Raw genomic sequence first — 27,311 nt, 5'->3', positions numbered from 1 at the left:
TCTTATGCACCTGTCTTTTTTTTCCTTTTCATTATTATTTTTTACTGTCATGTACATATATAAACAAACAACGAGTAATCTAACCCAACTCGCTTATGTCTATCGCCCCAAATGTTAAGAGTGTGACCATATAATATATCAATCCCCTGACGTCTATCGATCTCCCGAAATTTTAAGATATACAATAAAATTTAATAAATCAAATAATGCATGCACACGTATGTTGTTGGCTCCTTCACAAGAAACATAACTTTTAATAAATGTTCTGCAAAAGCTAGACTCCTTTTAGCCCAGCTAGCCTTCCCCAAGGGGCAATACTCCATGGAGGAAAGAGGAAAGACCGTATCCAACCTAACGTGAAAATGAAAATTCTAAAAATAAAAAATAAAAAAAAATTGAAACTTTTGATCATGTGTTTTTTCAATTGCAAAATATATTTTGAATTTGTTTTCATTTTTTAAAAAATAGAAAATTGATTTTAAATTAGAAAACCAAACATGCCCTTATTTTGCCAAGATGTTAAAACCCATGAAATAAAGTAAAATAAAATAGCTAAGAGATACAATATTTTAAATTTGTTTGTTTGACTTTTTTAAAAGGAAGGAGGAATAAGAAGTAAAAATTAGATTTCTACAATAATAGAAAATTAAATATTGAAAAGCAACCTAGTTTACTCTTGACTTTTTGCCCTTCCATGTCCCATTATGGTGGTTGTTTCGTGGAACCCAACAGCAAGTCCCGGCGAGGGCGCTGGAGACTTTGCCGGAGTTTCTGAAACAGACAGGTGTCCATGACACTGGTAGGGTAACTGTCACTTCAAGTAATAGTAAAGTAATGTTTGACCAAGAGAGACACGTGTTCACGTTTTAGCGGCGGTGATAATGTGGGGACCACTAAAAGAAATATAAATAAAAAAAGAAGAGCTTTATTGAAAAACATGGAGTGGTTCTTGTGCCGTTTTGTCTTTTTAATTTGTCTCACCTATCATTAATTGTCTCAGTGTCAAACCCTCCCGCCATCCCACAACATAAGTTACGTCAGCATCATGTGACACGTGTACTCTCAATAATACGCAACCCCTCTTTTGATGGTGAAATGGGTTGACTATTTCAGTTCTACAAAATGCTTGGCTTAACGTGGAACCGTCCGGTTCTGATCACGCCTCTCCTCGCCGATTATTTGATTTTTTCTTTTCCCACTGTAAACAGTGAGAGGAAAATGACTCACTAAGCCAGTAGCCTCATGTGATTTAAGCCATGAGGATTATTATGTCTTTTCTCACCGATCCCTTGATTAATTTTCCATAATTTGGTTCTAAATTAATCAAGTATGAAAGCAATACATGGAGACCGATGAAGAACATTACAAATTAAAGATCAAAGAAAGGGTTCAATCATTGCACAATAAGACAGAATTTTATTAACTATTTTGAAAAAGTGCACATGTATTGGATATTTCATAGACACAATTTCCACAAGTACTACCCCACCATTCAAATGCAAAATAGTTTTTAATTTTTCATCGCCTACCTCCCTATAAATTAATTAAATTTCAGATATCAATAAATTAAAAAAAGAAAAGAAAAGGGGAAGGTGAAGATATATAGTCAACTGTAGTTATTTCATGAACAATTTTGAAGAGGAACCAAGAACAACCACATTATCTTGAATGTCGATTAATCGTAACGTAATTGACCTCGTGTGTATTATACGCGGCATGCATGTAAGCCATACGTCAGTTATACGTAAAAACCAGTTGATTTTATGAGTAAATCAAACATCAGGCTCGTGTTTTAGATGAAAAGGGAAGAAGATATAGAGGTTGACGTGTCGAGAGATTCGTGGTAAGGAGGCCACGGCTCTCTCGTCTTTGACTAGGAGCCGACCACTGGACTTTTCTCTTTCGACCGCCCAAAGAAAAAAAACCCTGTACTCGGGTTTGAATTAGTAAGCCCCCAAAGTGTTTTCATGTCTTTTGCCTCCACTTGTCAGCCTTCCACTCTTTTTTTTTTTTTCATCGTTTGATCTCTTATGGAAAGTGTGGGCACCAAAAGATAATCTAAAAAAAATTAAAAGGTGGGAAAATATGGGTTGTGTGCGCTTTGAATGACGGCTTATTTGACCCTTATCATTGCCCTTCCAGTCTTAGAGGGCTCCTTCGGATGGAAAAATAAACCCCTTTTTTGGGTTGAAGTCTGTTTTAGCGGAAATACAGGCAACAGGTAACATATGTCGACAGTGTGGGGATAAAGGTAGGCAATAGGCTCCGGTCCGACCTTGATTGATAACACAATGGACTTTCCCTCCAAGGCTCAGGCCATGAGTTCATGTAAAAGTAAAACGTTATGGTTGATATTCCTAACAGCCTAATTTTGGAAGTAGAAGCTGCAATTAATTATTTCATATCCTTAACAAACATAAGAGAATTCTTAACTTCTGACCTCACCCAAATTATAAATCAAAAAATTCAAACATCCTGTAATGAGATTTGAATTTCTTGACGACAAGGGACCATTGCGTCCATTTCGCATAATTACGAAATACCAAATACTCCCCGTAATTGGTTCAGTCCGTGTCCGTCGAACTCATGGGTCCCCCCCCACTTAAGAAGACAAAAACGTAATCCATCGAGCTAGCAAACCTAGAACTATTCATCACTACGGTCGGCTGCTTTATTCTAGAACCAATATCGAAAATTGAATCATTTTTCTTACCACATTGGTTGTTCTGGTTTCCATGTCTGAGAAAAGGTGGACGAAACGTGTATGAAATTATAAATTATACTTTTACCATCTCTTTGTGTCTTACGAAATCGGCGCAAGTGAATCAAAGGCTGTCTTGTCATGACAGAAAATGGCGCTTGTGGGTGTATATCGTATATGGCCAAGAGAAAAAGAAGAGCCATGAGCGCGACACACCTGTCGATTTTATAACACGAGGGAGGAAAGTTTTGGACTAGTGTATGAGTATAGCAAAATTATTTTGGAATACAGCTTGCCTTATTAGCAATTCTAATGATGGGACTGCAGCCACTCAATTACCAAAGAGAAAAAGTTGAGTCTACACGTATGCCCAGTCAAACTGTATGGCTGTTTGCTTTGAATGGTCCAGCTCTATGGTACATGACATTAATGATTTAGTTGATTTTGAGATGCTTCTTAAATTTGCTTAAGTAGTGCTGTCGGTTAGAAATAATTTCTTGAAATATAAATAATATGATCAAAGGACAAAAATTATAATATACTTTTTCGGCAAGTGAAATTTTCCTTGAATGTGAGAATAAAGTTTTTACTTTACATTTGTAATTAATTTCTAATTAGTGTTTTTTTATTTCCTTTTCAAAATTTAAATTTAAATACTTTAAGAAATTTATCATTTTATACTTCAATATTTTTTTTTTATCATAAAAGTAATGATACAACTTTAACAAGTTAAATCCAACTATTTCAAACTTATGATTTTCTGATAACATGTATTTAATGGATTGTACGGTGTGAAGGGTATATTTGACAATGATTTTAGGAAGTATTTTAATTTAAAATATATTTTTTTAAAATCATTAAGTATTTGATAAAATTTAAGAAACGTTTTTAAAATTTGAAAAATCACTTATAGAATTTTATGGAGAAATATTTCATGAATAATTCTCCTAAAAACATTTATTGAAAAAATACTTTCACTAAAAATATTTCAAGTAAAACTACTTTCAGTGCGTTTCATAATGTTTTTATTCAAAGTGTTTTTAGTAAAAAATATTTTATTTGAAAGTGTTTTTAAAAGAATTATTTATGAAGTATTTATTTATAAAACACTATAAATGATTTTTTAATCTTATAAGTAATTTTTTAGATTTTTTAAAATATTTCCTAAAACTTATCAAATATTTTTTTTTTCAAAAACACTTTTTAAATTAAAAACGCTTCTTAAAATCATAATCACATAATCTCTACGTTATGTATGCTATATGTACCCTATGTCTAAGAGCTAATCAAAACCTAAATGATGCTTAAGGCAATATGTGAACCTCTGTACTCCATACATTTTGTCAACCAATGTTTGATAATAAATTAGAAGCAATTTAAACCCATAAAACCCATAAAGTATTTTTAAAGGTCGTTTTCCCCTTTTAATTAAATTCCAGACATGTCATGGTGCGAAAGCAACATGTTATTTTTCTCTGGATTGTTGATCTTTAAAATTGAATTTGAACGAAAAGGAAAATATGATGTAACAGTTAAAAAATAAACTAACTCTTGATTTCAACATTCTTCCCAAATGTGTGAAATAAGGATCTTAGTGTGTATATATAGGACTCTTCTTTTTGAGATAAATCAATTGTGTGGTTGAACTTTATGCTGCACTGCATAGAGACATCATTTTTAAATAATTTATATACATATATATTATTTTTAAAATAAAAGCCTCGTGTTTGCCTATCTGTAACTTATGGAGACTGGCCCAGGGACTCTTAAATCAAATGAAAGGCCCAACCCTTTCCATTTTGAAAATCGGGCCGCTAATCCGGCACATGAGTGCCTCCCACTTGGAGCCTGTGGCCCACAAACCATTATCTCTTACCAGCGTCCAATAGTTTCACAAAAAATTGCCCAGCCCACTCACGCATCTTCTGCGCCATACTCTTCTAAATTTAACATCTGCCACGTCACAGGACGGAGCTGCTGAAAAAGTTAAATATATGACAGCGTGAGCTTCCTATTGGGTCACTCACTAAGGCAACATTGGGCAGATCCGTCCATCAGCTGTGCACGAGCCCATTATCTTCAAGAGTCCACCGTCAGCCATTTCCAGTCCATACGCGTGTCAGGTAGCACTTTCGTTGACTATCACAACGTGTCACACATCCAAACGCTTTCACTACGTGGCGCGCCTTCATAGCTTCCTCCCACTTTTAGGGATATTTTTTTTTATTTGAGTGTTTGATTTGTATTTATTTATTATTATTTTTCTTTTGGAAATCTTGTTCCTGGAACCTTAAAAAGAAGAACGGCAGGCAACAACCACCATTCACCAATCGCAGCTGCTCCTCCAATGGCGGGGTCTTTGGAGTCACTGGTGGTGGGAAAAGTGATAGGAGATGTTGTGAACATGTTCACTCCGGCGGCGGAGTTCACCGTCCATTTTGGGTCTAGACAGGTGGCTAATGGGCGCATGATTCCGCCCTCCGCTGCCGTGGATAAGCCCAAAGTCCAAATTCATGGACATCGTCTCTCTTCCAATCTCTACACTCTTGTATGTGCCTTCATTTCTTCTAGTTTTTTCACGTCTGTCGTTTGAATGAGAATGATTCTTTAATTTGTGACCATTGGATAGGTTATGGTGGACCCTGATGCTCCAAGTCCAAGTGAACCGACATTCAGAGAGTGGCTCCATTGGTAATTAATTCGTTTCCGCTATGTTTGGCTCGTATTAAAAAAAACGTGTTTGTCGTTGCACGTTTTTTTCCCTTTTTTTTTTTTCAAAAAAAAAAAAAAAAGAAACCTATTTTTTAATGGCATGTGAATAAACTTGATTGCAGGATTGTTGTGGATATCCCAGAGGGATGCGATGCAACCCAAGGTTTGTTCGTTTGCCTTTTTTTTATATATACAGTTTGAATTTTTGATGTTATAAAAGACAAATGATCGAAATGGTGCATGCATGGGTGAGATTGCAGGAAGAGAGGTGGTGCCCTACATGGGACCACAGCCACCGACTGGTATTCACCGCTACATTTTTACGCTCTTTAAGCAGAAAGCTGCAGCAATGTCCGGGACTCTGCCGCCAGATACCCGTAGCAATTTTAGCACACGCCAGTTCGCCGCCGGTAACGGACTTGGACCACCAGTGGCGCTTGTGTATTTTAACTCGCAGAAGGAGCGAACGAACAGAAAACATTGACCACTTTTAGCATTTTGATGTTGTGTTTTGACTCAATTTTTACATGGATATGGGTAATATAATGCTATTCTAGACTGCTGATTGGTTGTTCCTCTTAAATTTCCATGCTCTCAGCTCACCCAACATGCATGTAATTAAATAAAGAGGAAACATATGAACTGTGTTTGGTTTCTAAAATTTTGAAGGGAAATAGCAGGGAAATAAAATAACAAGCAAAATAGAAAAAAAAATAAATAATAAAATACAAAAAATGTTTAAAGTTATTAAATTTTTTTCACATTTAAAAAAAAAATCATTTTATTTATTTTTCTTTATTATATAAAGATTAAATAATTTAAAAATACATAAAATTTTAATTAATTTTAATTATTTATATTTTTTATAATGAAATCAAACATCAAAAAATCCTTTTTTTAATACTTTTTAGAACATAAACTTTTGGCATTGGCAAATGGCTTGAACCATGGATATGTCACATGAGATAGTTAGCACCAGCCCTCAGCCATTAGGGCAGCCCAAAGTGAATGATAACGCTTGTCCCTTAGCCCAAGCCACGCTTGGATTGAGCCAGGCCCAGCTCAATCTAGACCGATTCCCAGCCCTGTAAGCGAGTGACCCAATGTAAAGTCAACTACCTGAGTCCGGGACTCCGGGCATCGTATGGGTGAAATTTGGACAAAATTGAATGGGTTTGCCATGAGACAGAGACTTGTACCCGTATTAGGTATATATGTATTTAATTGGTAGACTTTTTATTCCATCCTGTGGTGTCCATCGCGTCACCACCAAAAGGAGAAGAAGAGATAAATAAAAAAGAAAAAGAAAAAAAAGGTAGACTTGTCGCAATTTGGAGCACGATCTACATCTCAAACTTGAGACTACAATTTTAGACGTGCTGAATCAACTCTTGGTAATTCTAAACTTTAAGACTCTCATGGAAAGTTGAGATTTTAAATACCAATATTTCTTATTTTATGGTAAAAAATATTTATAAAATAATACTAATACTAAGAATAATAATACTAAATGATGCTTAAGGCAAATATTCCAACCCTTATCCTCTTTGATAAGTACGAGAGTGCTCATCGTTAAATCAAATTTAAAATTTCTACGTGGGGAATTGTAACGCCCTAACCTTAAGCTTAGGGTAAAGTCATAATTAATTAATTACAAAAATAAAATTTTGGGCCTTGGGCTTGAGTTTTATGGATAGATTTTGGGCTTTTGAAAGATAATAATAAATAAATAAATAGAAGAAGGTAAAATTGTCTTTTCCCATTAGAAACTCTAAATACATATATTGGGCTATCTTTTAATATTTCGCATAGATGTTAGATTGTAGAGTTCTAACATCGTTCTTCACATTAGTTTGTATGCCTCAAGGTAAGATACTTTTAACCTTAATTTAATACTTTAGATTGATTTTGTTTAGATTATTTGAATATTTTTTTTAAAAAAATAATCTGAATGTAGTTTAGGTTTTATTTGATATTTAAAAAAAATAATAATTAATTAATAAAAAAATATTTAGATAAATAATTTAATATTTAGATGAAATAAAATTAATAAATCTTAAATCTAGAGTTATTTTGATGAGGATTTGAAAAGAATAAATCAACGCTGAGATGAAAGTTTGAATTTTATAGAAATATCTTAGGCATATGTACTTTTTATTTTTATTTTTAGAGAGTACAAAAAAAAGTGTTAGTTATAATCATAGGAATTATATATGAAGATTATAGGAATATTTTGGGGTGAAAGTTTGAGAATAGTACAATATGGTTATGAAGATTTTTGTAAGTATATTTTGGGGTTGAAAAAATAATTAGATGTTGGGAGTAATTGGTATTTCTTTAAGTCTTGTAAGTTGCATAAGTATTTTTGCTATACTTACAAAGTACTTAAGAATTAATTTTAATAAAGGGTTAAATACATTATTTGGATGATCGGATGCTAGAAAAACATTAGGTTAAAATTTCTTAGGAAAGAAAGTTGAGTAATTATTTAGCAAAGCAAGTCAAGTCAACTTAAGCAATGAAAATTGGATATTTCTGGAGAAGAATATTAATTTATCTAATTTTAGTACAAAGTTAAATAATAAATAAATATATATTTAGAGTATAACATTTATCATAACTTTATTTTAAAGATTTCTTTAAATCAGCTCATCTTCATTTAGAGTATTACATATTTCTGGAGAAGAATATTAATTTATCTAATTTTAGTACAAAGTTAAATAATAAATAAATATATATTTAGAGTATAACATTTATCATAACTTTATTTTAAAGATTTCTTTAAACCAGCTCATCTTCATTATTATTTATTTTATTTTATATTTATTATTATTTTTACTTCATAATTTTTTATTATTTTTTTACTTCATGATTTTTAAAACTTGTGATTTTAATTTAAATGAATGAAAATATTATAATTTTAAATAAATTTATGATTATAAAATCAGTTTTTGATTTAAAAATAAATTTTAAATTAAAATTCTAATTTGAAACTAATTTTATGATTTTTCAAATAAAATTTTAATTTTGAAATAATATATAAATTATTATTTTTGTTTTTATAATTATTTTTAATTTTAATAACATATAAATTATATATTTACGGTGTCATCGGTTCAATCGCGATGCGACCCCCCGATTCGACCAATGAACCATGAATCAATAACTTTTCTAGTTCAATGACTGGTCCGACTCTGAAAATATTGAGATTTTATCACATCTCTAAGTCAAATAAATTAATTTTTGTATGCAATGGAAATATGCTTTGTTATGGTCCTCGAGGCTTTATGAAAACTAGTATTAAGTGAGACATAATTAAATAATTTGGCCTTCTGGGTTGTACAATAGACATATAGTAGATGCTTCCCAATTTTTTCCATAATAAAATTCCATTTTTAGATAATTTTTTAGGATTTATTTTGTAAACTCTTTTGTTCTAATTACATGCTGATTGTTATGTGTAGTAACTTAATTGTGATTTAATATGATATTAATTGACATATAATTAATTAATTTAAACTTTTGATTGTGATTTAGACACGTTGAGAAAGTTCTATATTTTTTATCCCAATGAAATAACCTCTCTAGATATTTATTTATGAACTATTTTGTAAAAACTTCTACTGCTAATGATGATTTGCATGTTTTTGGAAATTTGATCATTCTTTTTTGGCATGCTTATGAGTCTTCTTTATTATTGATTCCCATTGCAGATGTATTATACACATTAGTTGAATCTTCACTTAGATTCAAATTCTCTATTTGATATTTTCTCTAGATTAATTCTTATAGGTGAACATAAGTTGACTAATTTTGAATTTGTAAACATGATTATTGTATCTTGTTCCTTTGAACTCGTTCCTTGTCATCTTTGATTCCTTGATTTGAGACATGTGCTATATATGAGATTAATCTATAATTTTATATTCACTATCATTACTTGTGAACTAACTCTCTTATTTTAAGAAAGTGTTTAACATGCTATTAAAATACATTTTCTCTTTTTCTTTATTATTACTTCTTTGAGGATGCATGCTTGCTTGAGTGTTCTTTGATTATACTTACATTATTGTTTTGTTATATATTTCTTGATTTATGGTATTCATTAATTTACAAATCAATTATCATAGTTACCTTAATTTAATTAGTAGAGACCTATTTTAGGGTCTTAAGGGTTGCTACTTTATGATACCTTCTCGATAAGTAATATGATCCCAGTACTGTAACTTGATTTTCAAAGACATGTTTTTCCAAATAAGGAATCATGTTATTTTTAGGTTTTTATTTTTTTTAAAATAAACAAAAATAATTGATGATTCCAATCTTTACAAAAATTAGTTTTTCACTAAAAAAGAGTCTCACCAACGAGAGGGGCCAAAATTTGTTGTTGTTCTGGTTCCTTTGTTGACCTTAGTTGTTTTTTCTTTTTTCCTCCACCATAATTGTTGGTTCGTTGAGTATGCTGTGTTGTGAATAAGTTGGGGTCATTGCAAGCATCATTAAGCCTTGGAATCATTTCATGGTAGTCGTGCTTAATAATCCTCTAAAAAAAAAAATTATATATATAAAATACACTTATAGAAATATTAAATTTTAAATTAATAGTGATTTAGAATATGTTTGATAGTGATTTTTATTTTTCAAGTATTAAAGATGCTAGAAATACCTTTTACAATTACTGTCAAACATACTCTTAGTATATTTACATTGCATTTTTAAGGGGTATAGATGAAATCAATTCTTTTTTATTTTACTTTCTAAGTTTCAAAAATTATATTAATTATTTAAATAAAATAATATTGAGAAGAGATTCATACTTATTAGCTTAAATTATTCAACAGTAAAAAAATCAATTAGAGAGAGGTTGTAAAAATAAAATTATATTGTTTCATATCCTTTCCTTTCTAGGAAGGAATATAGCCTCTAAGGTAAAAACATAAAATACCTCAAATATATACAATATAGCTGAAATATTTACATGTAAAGATCGTAAAAACTTCAATATAGCTTTGAATTGTAATATAATCCAAGGGCCAAAAATGTTTACATGTAAAGAATGACAATTTTACGGGTGAATTGGGTCACTCGCGCGGGTATGAGAATATCTTATTTGGGTATATAAGAGGTTTGAGGAGTATATAAAAACCCGAATCGTGTTCGGGAAGGGGATGAGTCTTGCAGTTAACGCCTCACCCCGTATATGAATTACCCATTTACCCTTATAGCTTTACAAAATACCCAAAAAGTCCTTCATATATATAATCATTTCTTCCTCGAGATCCAAGGTTCTTTTGCTCCTAAGGCAGTAAAAGAGCTTTCGTTTTCTCATTTCTTCCTAAATTGCTTCTTTCTGTTTCACCCTAAAAGCACAGTTTTTGCTCTAAAAACTAGAATACCAAATTCGTAAACAATAAATTATTAGGGTTTCTATGGATTCTTCATTTCCAGGTAAGAAAACCCCAAGTTTTGAGGCTTTGTTAGAAATGTCTTGTTTTTTATATTTTTCTGGTTTTAATTGATGGATTTGAGATTTTTTTGGTTGTTTATTTGTAGATCTGTGTATTTTGTTCTCATACGTGCAGTTTGTAGTTTTGTTGCACAACAAATGATTAATTAAATGTGGATGATGAGACAACACAATATGAGTGTCGTCGGAGTATGAATCATTTTGAAAGAGGTTCTTTATAACTTAAATATGAGAACCTAGATAGTGTTTATTGAAATTCCATAGACCCATGTTCTGTAAAAACATGTTCTGTAAAAACATATTCTGTAAAAACATAATTATCGAAAACACATTTGGGACGGGAATAAGATTATTAGCTCTTTTGTAAATGGGCATGGGGAACACCAACTTGCCCTGCCTCGATTTTGGGATGAGGATGAGAAAAAAATTATATAATCGGGACGGAAATGGGATAGGGGTGGCCCGTCCCTTACCCGCCCCATTGCCATCCCTACTGGTGAGATTTCTTGTTCCCATTTCTGTCTTAAGTGGGATGTCACGTCTTTCTCTTAGTCAATTTTCTTACACAATTCTTTACCCTAATTTAAGCATTGTAACTAAAATAAACTAAATTTCAAAGTAATGGAATAGTACACCAATTACAAGAATGAGTTCAAGGACTAACCACAAAGAGCAACTGAGCAACGATGACCTGAACATGCTGTTGACGCAAAACACCTTTAACCACCGAAGTAAGGGGCACTGAGTTCCTCTCATCTTCCTTTATTTTGTGACTCGCTATGTGACAATTTTGAATATTGGTGGATAAGGAAAGAAATAATAGAGGATATTTGGTTGCATGGAAAATAGGGATATATGGCGACCAAAAATGTTTTCCAGCACCTTAAATCAACATCTAATGGCTAGATTTGAATTGTAATATAATCCAAGGGCCAAAAATGTTTTACAATAATTTCTTTTTTTTTTCTCAACGATTATTTTTACCCTTTTCTTCTATAAATAATTAATTTTCTTCTCATTCGCTATTATCTCAAACCTTCATAAAATAAGAGTTCTTGTTTTATGTTCACTGCAAATCAAGTTTCAAGATGAAAACTTTGTTAAGGTATGTTAATGAATTAATTATATTTAAATTTAAAATATGTAATTAGTTTAATTTGATTATTTTTATATTGAACTTAATTAAAATTAATATTATATGATATAGTTTTTCAATAAAATTGCTTCAACATATGAATTATTATTTGATTTATCATTTGTTTTTATAGTTTTTATCTCAATTTTTTTTTTCAAATTTTAGTTCCATAGTTCCCAAATTTTTGGGAACACTTCCCTATGTTTTCACTATTGCATACAAACAATAGGGTATGATGAGAACAAAAGTGCTCATAGCTTCCTCACTCGCATAACCTTTTCCAGAAAACCATCCAAGGAGAACAGACAAAACCGCCTTACAGTGCTTTGACACATGACATAAGTATCCCACTTTTTGGTATAAGAATAGGACATGAGATGATTTGACAAATTGCAGAAAGGTGTGAAGGGAATCAAGCCGAATTCCCAACCTGTGAGAAACAAAAAAAAAAAAAAAAAATAGAGAGAAAACACACGCCAAAGAAAAAAAAAACAATCACACGCACAAAACAGTATTTACGTGGTTCGACAATTTGCCTAAGTCCACAGAATTGCAAGGATATCACTATTATTAGGGAAGAATACAGAGTACTACTATTGCGGCTACAATATTTTCTCTCTATATATAACACGACAATCACACCACACTAAAAAACCCTAATTACAAAAGGTGGTTCCACAATGGGCTAAACGATCCCAAAAAATATTGCACGAATATTGCACATTAAAAAACTATGCAATATTATTCGGGTCGGGTCGTCAAACCATATCAAACAAAACTAGGCCCCACAAAGCCCAACAAATCTTCCACTTGGAGACTAGTTCAATCACCAATATCAAACCGCTATCCTCTAAGAAACAATCTCTCATCCTTGCAACTCATCCTCTTGTCCTCAAGTTAGAAGACCAATTGAAGCTGCGCATAGCTTCAACTTCTCAATAGTGACACCCTTAGTCAACATGTCTGCCAGGTTCTTAGATCCACAAATCTTCTCAAGTATTACCAATTTATCTTCAACAAGGTAACAGATAAAGTGATATTTTGTTTGTATATGCTTCGATTTTGAATGAAAAACCGAATTTTTGGCAAGAAAAATTGCACTCTGACTATCACTGTGTAGAATGCCCATCTTCTGCTTCTTACCCAATTCATCTAAGAAACCATGTAGCCAAATCATCTCTTTTCCAGCTTCAGTTGCTGCAACATACTCAGCTTCTGTAGTAGACAAAGTAACAATCTTCTGTAGATTTGAAGCCCATGATATAGTTGTACCACCTAGAGTGAAAACAAACCTAGTACTCTTTCTACTATCAATATCACTAGCAAAATCAGCATCTACATAACCCTGCAGTTTCAAACTTGCACCTGTGAAACAAATATATGTATCTAATGAACCCTTCAGATATCTTAGAATCCACTTGACTGTCTCCCAATGCTGTTTTCTAGGCCTATTCATGAATGTGCTCACAACTCCCATTGCATGTGCAATGTCTGACCTTGTACACACCATAACATACATTAAGTTGCTAATAGCTGAGGCATAGGGCACCTTACTCATATGGTCATTTTCTTCTTCTGTCTTCGGTGACTGTTCTTTGCTTAGTTTGAAATGACTACCCAAGGGTGTGCTCACTGGTTTAGCTTCATTTATGTTGAACCTGCTGAGAACTTTCTTCACAAACTCTGATTGTGAAAGCTTCAATGTACCATTAGTCTTGTCTCTAATGATTCTCATACCAAAGATTTGCTTTGCAGCTCCCAAATCCTTCATTGCAAACTGTTTGGACAATTGCTTCTTCAAATTATTAATTTTCTCAATGCCAGACCCTGCAATAAGCATATCATCCACATACAACAGTAATGTGATGTAAGAATTGTCAAAAGACTTAACATAGCAACAGTAATCAGCTTCACATATCTTGAACCCAATTCTATGCATAAAACTGTCAAACTTCTTGTACCACTGTCTAGGAGCTTGTTTAAGGCCATACAAGCTCTTTCTCAGTTTGCAAACTAGATTCTCTTGTCCCTGAACAATAAACCATTCTAGCTGAATCATGTAAAGGTCTTCCTCCAAGTCACCATGAAGGAATGCTGTCTTCACATCTAACTGCTCAAGATGTAAGTTTTTTGCAGCCACCATTCCTAGTACAAGTCTGATTGTTGACATCTTCACAACCGGAGAAAATATCTCTGTGTAGTCAATGCCCTTCTTCTGCTAGAACCCTTTAACAACTAATCTGGCCTTGTAACGTTTGCTACCATCATGTTCATTCTTTATTCTGTATACCCACTTGTTGTGCAAAACCTTCTTTCCTACTGGCAATTCAGTCAGTTCCCATGTCTGATTCCCCAACAAGGAATCCATCTCATCCTTCATGGCTAACTCTCATTTGCTTGGATTCTCATCTTGCAAGGCTTCATCATAACATTCTGGCTCACCACCATCAATCAACAGGAGATAATTTAAAACAGGTGAATAACGTTGTGGAGGTCTCATGTTCCTGAAAAATCTGCGAACTTCAACTACAGGTGTACTCAGATCTACTTGTGAATTTACATTCTCCTTATCTTCTTTACCCCTTTTTTGGAGAGTACCTTAAGTCAATTCATTTAAGTTGACAAACTCAGATTTCTTTTGATCTATCTCTATAACATCTGACACTACAGTTGACCTGTCCTTGTACATAACCTGTTCATTAAATATCACATTTCTACTTCTAATGATTTTCCTGTTTTGTTCATCCCAAAACCTAAAGCCAAATTTCTCATCACCATAGCCAATGAAAAAACATATTTTAGACTTTGCATCAAGTTTACTACGAGCATTAGAATCAATATGAACATAAGAAACACAACCAAAAAATTTTAAATGTGAAAACTTTACCTCTTTACCACTCCAAACCTCCTCAGGAAGTCTGAACTCCATGGGAACTGATGGTCCTCGGTTTATTAGGTAAGCTGTAGTGCTAACAACATCAGCTCAAAAAGTTTTTGGTAGTCCAACATGCAACCTCATACTTCTAGCATGCTCATTGAGAGTTCTGTTCATGCGCTCAGCCACACCATTCTGTTGTGGTGTCCTAGGAATGTTTTTCTCCATCCTAATTCCCTGTGCAGCACAATACTCACTGAACCCTCCATCTATGTACTCTCTTCCATTATCTGACCTCAAACATTTTACTTTCAAACATGTTTCTGTCTCAACCATGGCCTTCCACTTCTTAAAAGTTTCAAATACATCAGATTTATTTTTTCAAAAAATAAACACATATCTTCTGCTTAAGTCATCAATAAAAGTGATGTAGTATCTTGAACCTCCAAGGGATGCAACCGGAGAAAGCCCTCACAAATCAGTGTGTACTAGTTCCAATTTTTCAGCCTTTGGTGTCCTGCCAGTTTTTAAGAAGCTCACATTTTTTTGCTTTCCTAAGATGCAACTTTCACACATGTCAAAATCAATGGACTTCAATTTTGGTAGTTTTCCTTTTGACAACAACATTTTCATCCCTTTCTCACTCATGTGACCAAGTCTACGGTGTCATAGGCTTGTATCAGTACTTGCATTAGCAACTGCAATTATGTCTCTTGGACTTGAGGTCATATGCAGAGTACCAGTCTTCTTTCCATGAGCCAATACCCTAACTCCCTTTGTAACCTTCCAAGTACCACCAACAAATAGTATTGCATGTCCTTCATCATCAAGTTGTCTAACAGAAATCAGATTCCTCCTCAGGTCAGGAATATGTCGAACCTTCTCCAATAACCAAACAGACCCATTGAGCAACAATATCCAAACGTCTCCTAGACCCACAACATCCAAGGCTGAACCATTAGCCAAATACACCTTACCAAAATCACCTGTAGCATAATTCTATATGATTTCTCGGTGTGGAGTGGTATGAAACGAAACTCCTGAATTCAAAACCCAATCATCAAGTGGACTATCTACTACAAGAAGTAATGCATCATGTACCTCTTCTGTTACAGCATTAGCAGAATCATCTTCATTCTTCTTCTTAAGACTTTTGCATTGCTTTCTAAAGTGACCTGTTTTCCCACAGTTCCAGTATTGTACTTGTTGGCTTGATCTAGATTTGCTTCTGTTCCGATTAGAATTTCTAGATTTTGATCTACCCCGGTTTGAATTTCTGTCATTACCTCTGTCTCTTGTCTCAAGGTTTAGGGCAGAACCAGATCCTGAGGTTTCGTCTACATCTCTTCGACGAATCTCCTCAGCCAGAATTAAATCTCATATATCATTGTACTTGAGCTTTTCCTTTCCCGTAGAATTGCTTACCACCATTCTCATTGCCTCCCAACTATTTGACAAAGAAGCCAAGACGATCAGAGCATGAATCTCATCATCAAAATCAATTTCTATAGACGACAATTGATTTGTGATTGTATTAAATTCATTCAGATGTTGTGCTACTAATGCATTCTCTGCCATATTCAAATTGAACAATTTCTTCATTAGATGCACCTTATTGTTTGCGGACGACTTTTCATACATACCGGACAAAGCCTTCATTAGATATGTTGTGGTCTTCTCCTTTACAATATTGTGTGCAACAGACCTAGGCAGAGTTAACCTAATAACTCCTAGAACTTGTCTGTCAAGAAGCGCCCATTCCTCAGCCTTCATACTCTTAGGTTTTGTCCCCAAAAGAGGTAGATGCAATTTCCTCCCATAGAGATAATCTTCAATCTGTATCCTCCAACACGCAAAGTCTGTACCATCAAACTTTTATATTCCAGACGCCTTTCCTGCTTCCTCTGCCATTGCTCCCACTCAAACCTAACCCTAGGCTCTGATACCAGTTGAAGGGAATTAAGCCGAATTCCCAACCTGTGAGAAACAAAAAAAAAAAAAAGAAAAAAAAAAGAGAGAAAACACACGCTAAAGAAAAAAAAAAACAATCACACACACAAGACAGTATTTACGTGGTTCGGAAATTTGTCTACGTCCACGGAGTTGCAGGAATATCACTATTATCAGGGAAGAATACAGAGTACTACTATTGCGGCTACAATATTTTCTCTCTATATGTAACACGACAACCACACCACACTAAAAAACCCTAATTACAAAAGGTGGTTCCACAATAGGCTAAACAGGCCCAAAAAATATTGCACGAATATTGCACATTAAAAAACCACGTAATATTATTCAGGTTGGGTCGTCAAACCAGATCAAACAAAACTAGGCTCCACAAAACCCAACAAGGTAGGGGTAGCAGTACAAGATTATTGATTATTCTGATATGTGGAGGCGGAAGACTATTAATGCATTTAGGTTGGTAGGCATTTAGGTTTGGCGTGTTGGATATCAAATTTTTAATTAATATATATAAAATATTATAGTGATTATTTTCTAAGTTTGTCTAAGATTATAATTTATAGTGACGTCAAAACCCTTGAAGAGATGAAGCTTAACTCAACCATCGAATAAAGAAGAGAAATTAGCCGCGGGCTTGCCTTCACTATGTCTTAGCTTTATGGTGCAATTCCGAGAGTGGTTGAAACAGTCGGTTATTGGACTTTCCTTGCAAGAAAGTGAAAAGTGAGGCAACTGAGGGTATATGTATAAAATCAAGCACAACGATAATGTTGTGGTATTATTCACATTGATTTACAAGAGTATATATAGAATTGTAGACAGAAATAATAGGAAAATATTGGCATAACCCATAAGAATCCATATGAAAGAGGAAAATCCAACAGTAGAAGACATGGGTGTTGATATTTTCTACTTTGTTGTTTGGGGAAATTTTTTGAAAAGATAGAAAGAGGCCCTCTTTATAAAGTGAGAATAATAAATAAGATGGTTTCGTATTTACAGATGAACGGTTTCTTGGGTCATTTTGGTGCCAAACGAGAAATGAAGAGTCTTTCAGCAGCTGCGTGAGGAGTCTTTTTGCTTCTGTGAGGAGTCTTTTTGCAGAGAGAGAATGAAGTGAGTTCTCTATTTCCAGTTCCACTTCCAATTCCACTTTCAATTTCTTTCAAATTCCTGTAAAGCCCACATTAGTGGCGGGACCAGGAATCTTTCCTTCGCGGGGTGGGGGGGACAAGGATTATAAATGAAGTTTGGAATAGTTTGGTAACCTTGTTCTTGCTCTACAAATTCTGTAATTCTAGATTCTAATCATGAATAAACACAATATATCAAAATTTTCCTTTACAGAAAGACTCATCTCACAGAAGCAGAAAAACTCCTCACATAAGAACAGAAATACTCCTCACACAGCAACAGAAAGACTCCTTATAGAAGCAGAAAGACTCCTCACGCAGCTGCGGAAAAACTCTTCATTTCTCGTTTGGTACCAAAATGACCTTAGAAACCACCCATCTGTAAATACGAAACCACCTTATTTATTATTCTCACTTTATAGAGAGATGTAGACCCTCAATTTTGTCCCTTTGGCACATGTCTTTAAATTCATTTTCAGCGTTCCGAAGTAGTTTCTTGATGGCCCACTATTACTCGTATAACGTACCCTTTTCTGAGTCACCTCGGAGACTTTGGTTAAAGGATTATCTGACTCTTTATTGTGATCCCTGGCAGTTTTGATTAAGACTTAAGCTTTTCTTTATTTTTCTAGGATATTTCTTATGCATGTTTAGGCCATTTAGACAATGTCCCGATCACTTTAGGACACTTAGTTCATTAGGCACCCTTGACCCATTTAGGCACCCTAAGCCTATTTAGATACACTTGGCCCACTTAGGCTCACTTAGTCCCACTTAGATCACCTTTTAAGTATTTTTTTTGCATGTTTGCATGATTGCATTTTTTTTTGTATGGCTTGCATGACTTGCATGGCTCGTTTATTTTAAAGTTGCATGACTTGACTTTTTATTATTTTATTTTTATTTATTATATTTATTATCTTGTCTATTTCTTCACCTATTTTATTTCCTTATTATTTTGTCACTTTTTCCATAATAATTGCCCTTACTTATCTATTTTAATTTAAGAATTTTATTTAAATGTTTTATTTTTATTTTACAACTATTATTATTATTATTACTTTTACTCATTTTTTTATCATCATTATTATTATTATTTTATTTGATCTATTAACTTTGAAATTTTGTAGGAAAAATATGGAAGGTGTGCACAATCACATTGAGATTGAATATTTGGAGGATTTCCTTGGATGCACGGTGGGATGGATACATTGAAAGGTAGGCGTGAACGTTTTGGGAAGAGTCCTCATTAAGGGAAGTGAGATCATGGCTTCAAATAGGAATCCGGGCTGCATATAGAAAGAGGAGATCACGGTTGAATGGAGGGTGGGAAAAAGAGATTTATATTGTTGAAAATAAAAAGGAAGGAAGTGGCCACTTTGTGCACAGCTGTAAGAGAGATTTCTTTATTATTTTTAAGAAAGAAAAGTCAACATGCTTGATGACTTACCAAAGAGGACACGACTGCATCTTGGGGAAGTCTCCAATGTGAGCCACATGCATGCACTTTCTATATCCATGTGCATTAAAAAAAAAGAAACAGGATATTCCATATAAAAAAAAGTGGGTTGTCATATAAAGGAGGAGAACGGAGGAACGAAGGGGGTTTTTTTAAAAAGGAGGATTTTTTTTTTAGGAGATCCACACAGAGAGATATTATTTTTCTGGAGCAAATGAGGGATTTCTGGGGTTTTTTTAGAGAGAGAAAGGCGAGAAGATTTTTTTAGCAGAGGATACGTAAAGGAGAGAGGATTTTCTGGACAAAGGGAAGTAACAGAGGCTTTCAAATCTTAATAGAGCAGCCACTTCAACGCATCAAAGACGGATTTTTCTCCCATAACACAAGTTAGTTTTTGAAAGAGTTTTCATTCTTTTTATTGGATGTCTTTTTTTTTTTATGGGTTCATAATTCATAAGTCCATGCTAATTTGTTTTAATCCATATGATAGTTTAAACGTGTTTGTGATTTTAATTTAATTGGTTTTGTCTTAATTTACTCCTTAGTTTAATTTCGTTGTTATTTTTGATCTATTAGCTTAATTAATTAATTTTCTTAGATAGGGTTGAGGTTTTGATTTGGTTTATTAATTTATTATATTCATAATTTTAATTCAATTGTTTGATTAAACCTTTTAGAAAAATTGCATCTTGTTTCTAATTTCGAGTCACTAAATTATTAATTTGTTTGTTTTATTTTAAAAATGCATTTTTTTATTCCAATTGGGTAGCTTAATCAATTTTATTAGATGAAGTGGATCTTTTTTTTTAAGTCGTAATATAATTTGGTATTAATTTATTTGTTAGTTTAGCCTGAATGAGATTATGTGTTTTTATAGTTTTAGTTCATTGATAAAATTGATTCGATGTTTGAAAGTTTGCGTTTTTAGGTTGCTTTAATTTAATATTTGATTCATTATAGTTAGTTTAGATTTTTTTATAGTTTAGTTCATTAATTAAATTGATCCCATGTTTGAAAGTTTCAGTTTTTAGTTTGCTTTGATTTAATAATTTATATTCATTATTTTTAGGTGTTTTTATAGTTTTAATTCATTAGTAAAATTGATCCCATGTTTGAAAGTTCATATTTTTAGTACTCTTTGATTTAATTTCGTTCATTTTAATTAGTTTATGTGTTTTTATAGTTTTATTAGCTTATTGATAAAATTGATTCTTTATTTAAAAGTTCATGTTTTTAGTGTACTTTGATTTAATTTAATTCATCTATTTAGTTTAGACACTTTCACAATTTTTTGGTTCATCAATAAAATTAATTCCATGCTTGAAAGTACATATTTTTAGTTTGCTTTGGTTCATTAGTAAAATTGATTATATGTTTGAAAGTTCATGTTTTTTTTAGTTTAATTTAGTCAAACTCGTCATAATTAGTTTAGGTACTTCTATAATTTTAGTTCCTTACCCGAATTGATCATTTTTTTAGTTTTTATTTCAAAATCATTAATATTAGTTCCTGATCACCCTTATCTTAGCTTATATGCTTTTAAAATCCTAGCGGTTAGTTCATGAATTGATACTTTGTTAGTTTGTCTAATTTAGAATGTCTTGCCTGTTAGTGATCCTTTATTTAATTTGATTTTCTTTTCGAGGCCATTGGAAAATCATGAAGATTGGCTTTTACCATCACCATTATCATTTTTGTTAATTACTAAAATTTATTTTTACTTTGAGGTTTCATTTTTGTTTTGTTTGATATTTTATTTCTTATATTTTATTTTTTTCCCAAATTAATTCCTTTTATTTTAAAATAAAATACTTTTCTCAAAAAATCATTTTAAAAATCTATTTCAAAAACTCATTTAGAGTCCTCAGGATCAAAATCTCCTTTTTTTTTGTTTAAAAATAATATGCAACCATATCTTGTTCGATTTGCATCCTTCTCGGTTTTCAACAAAAATTTTGATTTTGAACAAAAACACGAATCAATACTTGTGGTCCCAAATAAATGGGATAATTCTAGGCTAAATTCGTGTATACTAATTTGGGGAATTGGTGAAATCCCTACATAAGAAATTCTTTTCAAAATTTATTTTTGTTGCCACATTTGACACTTGTTGAAATCATGTCTATCTATTTTTTTAGGAATTATATACAAGATGTATGAGATAATTGATGATTCTGTATACTGTGATCACTTTTGTTATGCTAATTAGATAACGAGCATGCTAGGATTTCTATATTTTATTATTTATTATCTAACCCCTTACAACTTGAGGAAATACGTTACAAATTATCTATGCTATCCAGGTATGTCCTCTATCACATAGTTTTTGAATTCTGTGAATATGCTTGTCATTGTGAAATAATGCTTATGTCTAATAATGCTTGAGTGTTCTAATATACATGTTTCGTTGTTTGATTATTTCTAATAAAACACATGCTGGATGATCTATTGTTTAAATTAACCCTCGATGTTTTATGATAGCGCTTGAGAAGTGGTCCGGGTACGTATCCTAACCTTCCTTTATTGTAATTTGATCTTGTTTGGCATGCTATTTTTTTGGAACCACCTAGCCTACTTAGGTATCCATAATTAGCCGATTAATTGCCACATACCCCTTAACTTAGTTAATAGAGACCTTTATAGGGCTTAGAGGGGTGCTACCTTTTAAAGGTACCTTCCTAATAAGTAACCTGATCCCCGGACTTAGACTCGGGTTTTTCAAAGACATGCTTTTTCCAAAAATTATGGAGTCACATTTTAGGGTTTTTCTTTCTTGTTTTATTTTCCCTTTAAAATAAAAATAAAATAAGTGGCGACTCTAACTTTTTTTCCAAAAATTAATTTTTCACAAATAAAAAGTGAGTCTCGCCGATCGAGTGGAGGCGCACGTGAAAAATGCGGGTCCACAAGAGGGTTCCCTTCTATCTTTTCAAAAAAATTCCCCAAACAGCAAAGCAGAGAATATCAACACCTATGCCTTCTATTGTTGGCTTTTCCTCTTTCATATGGATCCTTATGGGTTATGCCAATATTTTCCTATTATTTCTGTCTATAGTTCTATATATACTCTTGTAAATCAATGTGAATAATACCACAACATTATCGTTGTGCTTGATTTTATACATATACCCTCAGTTGCCTCATTTTTCACTTTCCTGCAAGCAGAGTCCAATAATCGGTTGTTTTAACCATTCTCGGAATTGCACCATAAAGTTAAGACATGGTGAAGGCAAGCCCACGACTAATTTCTCTTCTTTATTCAATGGTTGAGTTAAGCTTCATCTCTTCAAGGGTTTTGACGTCACTGACTTTCCCTGCCTGGCTAAGGATATTAACCATGCAGGCAAGGTGCTCAATCAGAGGAGTGATCCCATAAGCTGCTCTCAATTAATTCCTTCTTCAGTAAAACCCATAGTGCTACATATATAAAGTATACTCATGAAAGTTACCTCATCCATTATCTCACTCTTGTGCACGAGAAATATCTTATACCACTTGTTGGCCCAACATAGACATATTAACAAAATACCACACAAATAAAATAATCCATGCGCACAAAGATATAATCTGCTAGCACAAATGTGCACCAAGACCTACCTCCACCATGCAATTATAAATATTAAATCCATCCATTCCCCATTCTTTGATTTCTATCCTAAATAGTAAACCTTTTTATTTTATTTTTTATTTTTGTCACATCTAATCCTTAGACTATGATTTATTCATAGTGTATCGTCTAATCCCTAAACAATGATTTGTTATATTTTTTTTTATAATCTAAAATATTTATATAAATCTTTTTACTAGTTTTTTGTTTTATAATCATGGACAAACTTAGAAAATAATCACTATAATATTTTATTTATATCAATTAAAAATTTGATATCCAACATGCCGACCTAAATGCCAACCAACTTAAATGCTTTGATAACCTTCCTCATCCATATATCAGAATAAATCAATAATCCTGTACTACCACCGACCTTTCTGCAATTTGTCAAATCATCTCATGTCCTATTCTTATACCAGAAAGTGGGATACTTATGTCATGTGTCAAAGCACTATGTCAAAGCACTATAAGGTGGCTTTGTCTGTTCTTCTTGGATGGTTTCCTGGAAAAGGTTATGCAAGTGACGAAGCTATGAGCACTTTTGCCCTCATCATACCCTATTATTTGTATGCTTTTAAATATAATTAATTCGTTAACATACCAATTTGGACAACAAAAAAGAAAAACTAGGAGTAGATCATGAATATGTTTGCAATTTGAAGCTTGGAAGAAATGTACTAAGGTGAAACAAATCATTGTTTGAACTTATCTCGAAACAAGTGACAATCAATCTCCAAATGTTTGGTACATACATGAAATTGTCACACCAAAGAGGAATAGGTAGAGAAGGAAGAAAACCAAAATCTTGTAAGAGATAAGATATCCATTGCAATTCACAAACAATGGAACCCATTCTTCTATATTCTACTTCAACATAAGACCGAGACATAGTAGTTTGTTTCTTGGTTTTCCAAGAAATCAAAGCTGATCCAAAGAAAATATAGCAACCAGTAAGAGACCTCCTAGTGTTAATGCAGGAGGCCTAATCAGCATCACAATAAGCTTGAAGCTTAAGAGAATTACTAGAAGGAAAAATAATTCTTTAGATGGACAACCCTTGAGATAGCGTAGAACATGTAAGGCAACATCCTAATGAGCTTGACAAGGAGCATAAACAAATTGACTTAGGTGTTGAACAACATAAGTAATATCAGGTCAAGTAAATCCCAGGTAAAGAAGACGCCTAATTATCATTCTAGAAAATTGTAAAGAGCCCATAATTATAGAGAATTTGTGGCTTGGAGGAAGTGAGTAGTAGCGGGTTTGACGCCTATTAAACCTGCATCCTTAAGAATGTCTAGAACATACTTTCTTTGATTGACATATGTACCAGTACTAAAATGAGCTATCTCAAGACCACGAAAATACTTAACATAACCAAGATTTTTAATTGTAAACTAAGAATGCAGAAATTTCTTAACAACAACAATATCATCCTTATTAGTTCTTGTGACTAAAATATTATCCAGATAAACAATCAAGGCTATAAAAACATGGTCTAATTGTTTGACAAACAACAATTATCATGAACTGATTGATGAAAACCAAATTTTTGCAATTTTCTTGTAAGTTCATAATTCCACTGCCTTGATGCATGTTTAAGACCATATAAAGATCATTTGAGTTTACCTATTTGACCTAGTATAGCCTTAGTATAACCTTCTGGAGGCTGCATATAGACTTCTTCGTCCAAATAACCATGTAAGAAAGCATTGTTTATATCTAATTGATGAATTGGCTAAGACTTTTCAACAGTAATAGCTATGAACAACTTGATAGTAACAAGTGTAGCAACAGGTGAAAAACTGTCAAAATAATCTATTTCTTCTATTTGATTATAACCCTTTGCCACTAGTCTTCCCTTAAATCGATCAACACTACCATCAGGTTTAAATTTAACCTTGTAGACCCATTTGGAACCAATGGCTTTCTTACCTGCAAGTAAATTTGTTAAATCCCAAGTATGATTATCTTTTAGAGCAATAAGCTCTTTGTTCATTGCTACAACCCATTTTTCATGAACACTAGCCTGTTTTCTGTTCTTGGATATGTGACACATTAGCAAGAGAAGCCATATATGATGGAGAAAAAGGTATAAGAAGGAATGAATGGAAAGGTGTTGGGTGTATAGGACGAATTAGGATCAAGAGTTGTGACTGAAGAAACATTGTTAGTAGATGAAGTAATAAAATCTATAAGATTTGAAACAAATTCATTCAACCAAGTTGGTTTTCTTTTAACTCGAGTTGTTTGCCTTGGAAGTAAAACAAAAGGAGTAAATATAGAAGAAATAGAGGGCAAGACAAGTAGAGTAGATATAGATGAATTAGAATGTGTAGAAGAATGAGAAATAGGAAGAACATTAGTGGTATCTACATTAATAGGAATAGATGACAATGATGGAGTAGAAACAAAAGGAAAAATGTTCTAATAAGGAAAATTGTCCTCATGAAACACAATATCTCTAGAAATGTAGATGTGATGAAAATGTAAATCATAAGCTTTGTAAGCCTTTTGAATAGGGACATAACCAATAAAAACACATTTAAAAGCTTGAGAAGCAAATTTATTTTTATGAGGTTCTGTATTAATAACATAATAAAGGCAACCAAAGAATTTTAAAACATTATAATCATGTAATTTGTCATGCAAAATTTAATGCAAATTTGTCATGCAAAAGCTCATAAGGAGTTTTCCAAGAAAGAAATGAGCTAGGAAATTTGTTAATGATATAAGTAGTAGTTAAAATGGAATCACCCTAAAATTTCTTTGGTAAACGTGTTTGAAACATAAGAGAACTTGTAATTTGTAGCAAATGTTTATGTTTTCTTTCCACAACACCATTTTGTTGTGGTGTGTAAACACAAGATTTTTGATGCATGATGCCTAAAATGGAAAATAATTTATGACATTCTATATTGACAAACTTTGTTTCATTATCAATTCTAACAATTTTAACCTAAATATGGAATTGAGTTTGAACCATTTTGAAAAAAAAATTCAAAGTGTGAACTGTTTGATGTTTGTGGTGTAGTAGAAAAGTCCAAGTAGCACGACTATAGTCATTTACAATAGTTAGAGCATAATGTGCTCTTGAAATGGAAGGTTGTTTATAGGGTCCCCAAATATCTAGGTGAATCAAATAAAAAATATGACCTGCATGACTTTGACTTGTAGGAAATGCTAGTTCATGTCGGTTTGATAGATGACAAATATCATAAGAAACAAAAGGTTCCATGGAAGAGTTTTGAAGGAAATGTAAATGTTGTAAAACCATAGACAAAGCATGTCCAAGTCTCTTGTACCAAAGGAACTCAGAAGGTATTGCAACTTTATTTATGTAGTAGGTATTAGTACATGAAGGAATAGCAAATGATTTAACAAAATAAAAACATGACTGATCCAAATATGTATAGACTTCTTATCACTTTACCAATTGCCAAAACTTCTTTAGTCTTCAAGTCCTATAGAACACAGTAGGTAGGAGAAAAAATGAATCTAATATGAGCTATCTTTGTAAGCTTATGCACAGATAATAAGTTGAATTTAAAACTAGGCACATGTAAGGTTTCTAAAAGCACTATTCTAGGATGTAAAGTCACATTTCCAACACGATGTACAATTTTGATTGATCCATCTAGTAAGTACATAAGTGTCGGTTTATTTAAAATGGTTGGATGATCAATTAGGTTCAAATTAGTGCACATATAGTTTGATGCTCCTATGTCAATAATCCAAGTTCTAGGTTATAATAAATTAATAGTATTTAGTGCATACTTAAGAATGGTACCTGCTGATTCTCCAAAGTGGGCAAGATTTATGTAATTTCCATCCATAGCTGATTTACCCTTCATGTATTTAGCTATCTCTTGTTGTATAATCTGTGCTATAGAACTTGTTAATTCTACATCTTTATCAGTCTTTTGATCACAAACAACATCCAGAGGCGTGTCAATCACATTGGCAGTCAATTTACTTGGTACCTTTTCTTTTTGCTCCTGTAGTTGTCTAAACCAATCCAAATAACCATGTAGCTTAAAACAAGTGTCTCTTACATGTCCATTTGTATTGCAGTAGTCATAATGTCTGCCACTCTTCTTCCTAGCATATTTCTTCTTAAAAATCCCTCTACTAGCTCTATTTTTCTTAAAATTTTGTGATCTCACAAACATAACACTATTTCTAGTATTATCTATAAAGGACATTTGCACTTGTCTTTGTTTTTCAACCCTTAAAACCATAGAATAGGCT

General features: G+C 32.8%; 1 protein-coding gene across 1 annotated transcript; it reads left to right on the top strand.

The window, feature by feature from the left end:
* The first annotated feature begins 4,995 nt into the window (after positions 1-4,995).
* Positions 4,996-5,996, top strand: MFT (MFT-like protein). Its single transcript, NM_001281006.1, is given in 4 exon segments — positions 4,996-5,249; positions 5,331-5,392; positions 5,536-5,576; positions 5,674-5,996. Coding segments are annotated over 4 exon segments (528 nt in total). The 5' UTR covers positions 4,996-5,048; the 3' UTR covers positions 5,898-5,996.
* Positions 5,997-27,311: the final 21,315 nt, after the last annotated feature.

This window comes from Vitis vinifera, chromosome 10 (assembly GCF_030704535.1).
Source record: "Vitis vinifera cultivar Pinot Noir 40024 chromosome 10, ASM3070453v1".
In the NCBI taxonomy this organism is placed as follows: Eukaryota; Viridiplantae; Streptophyta; class Magnoliopsida; order Vitales; family Vitaceae; genus Vitis; species Vitis vinifera.
This window is presented reverse-complemented; position numbering and strand designations above follow the sequence as displayed.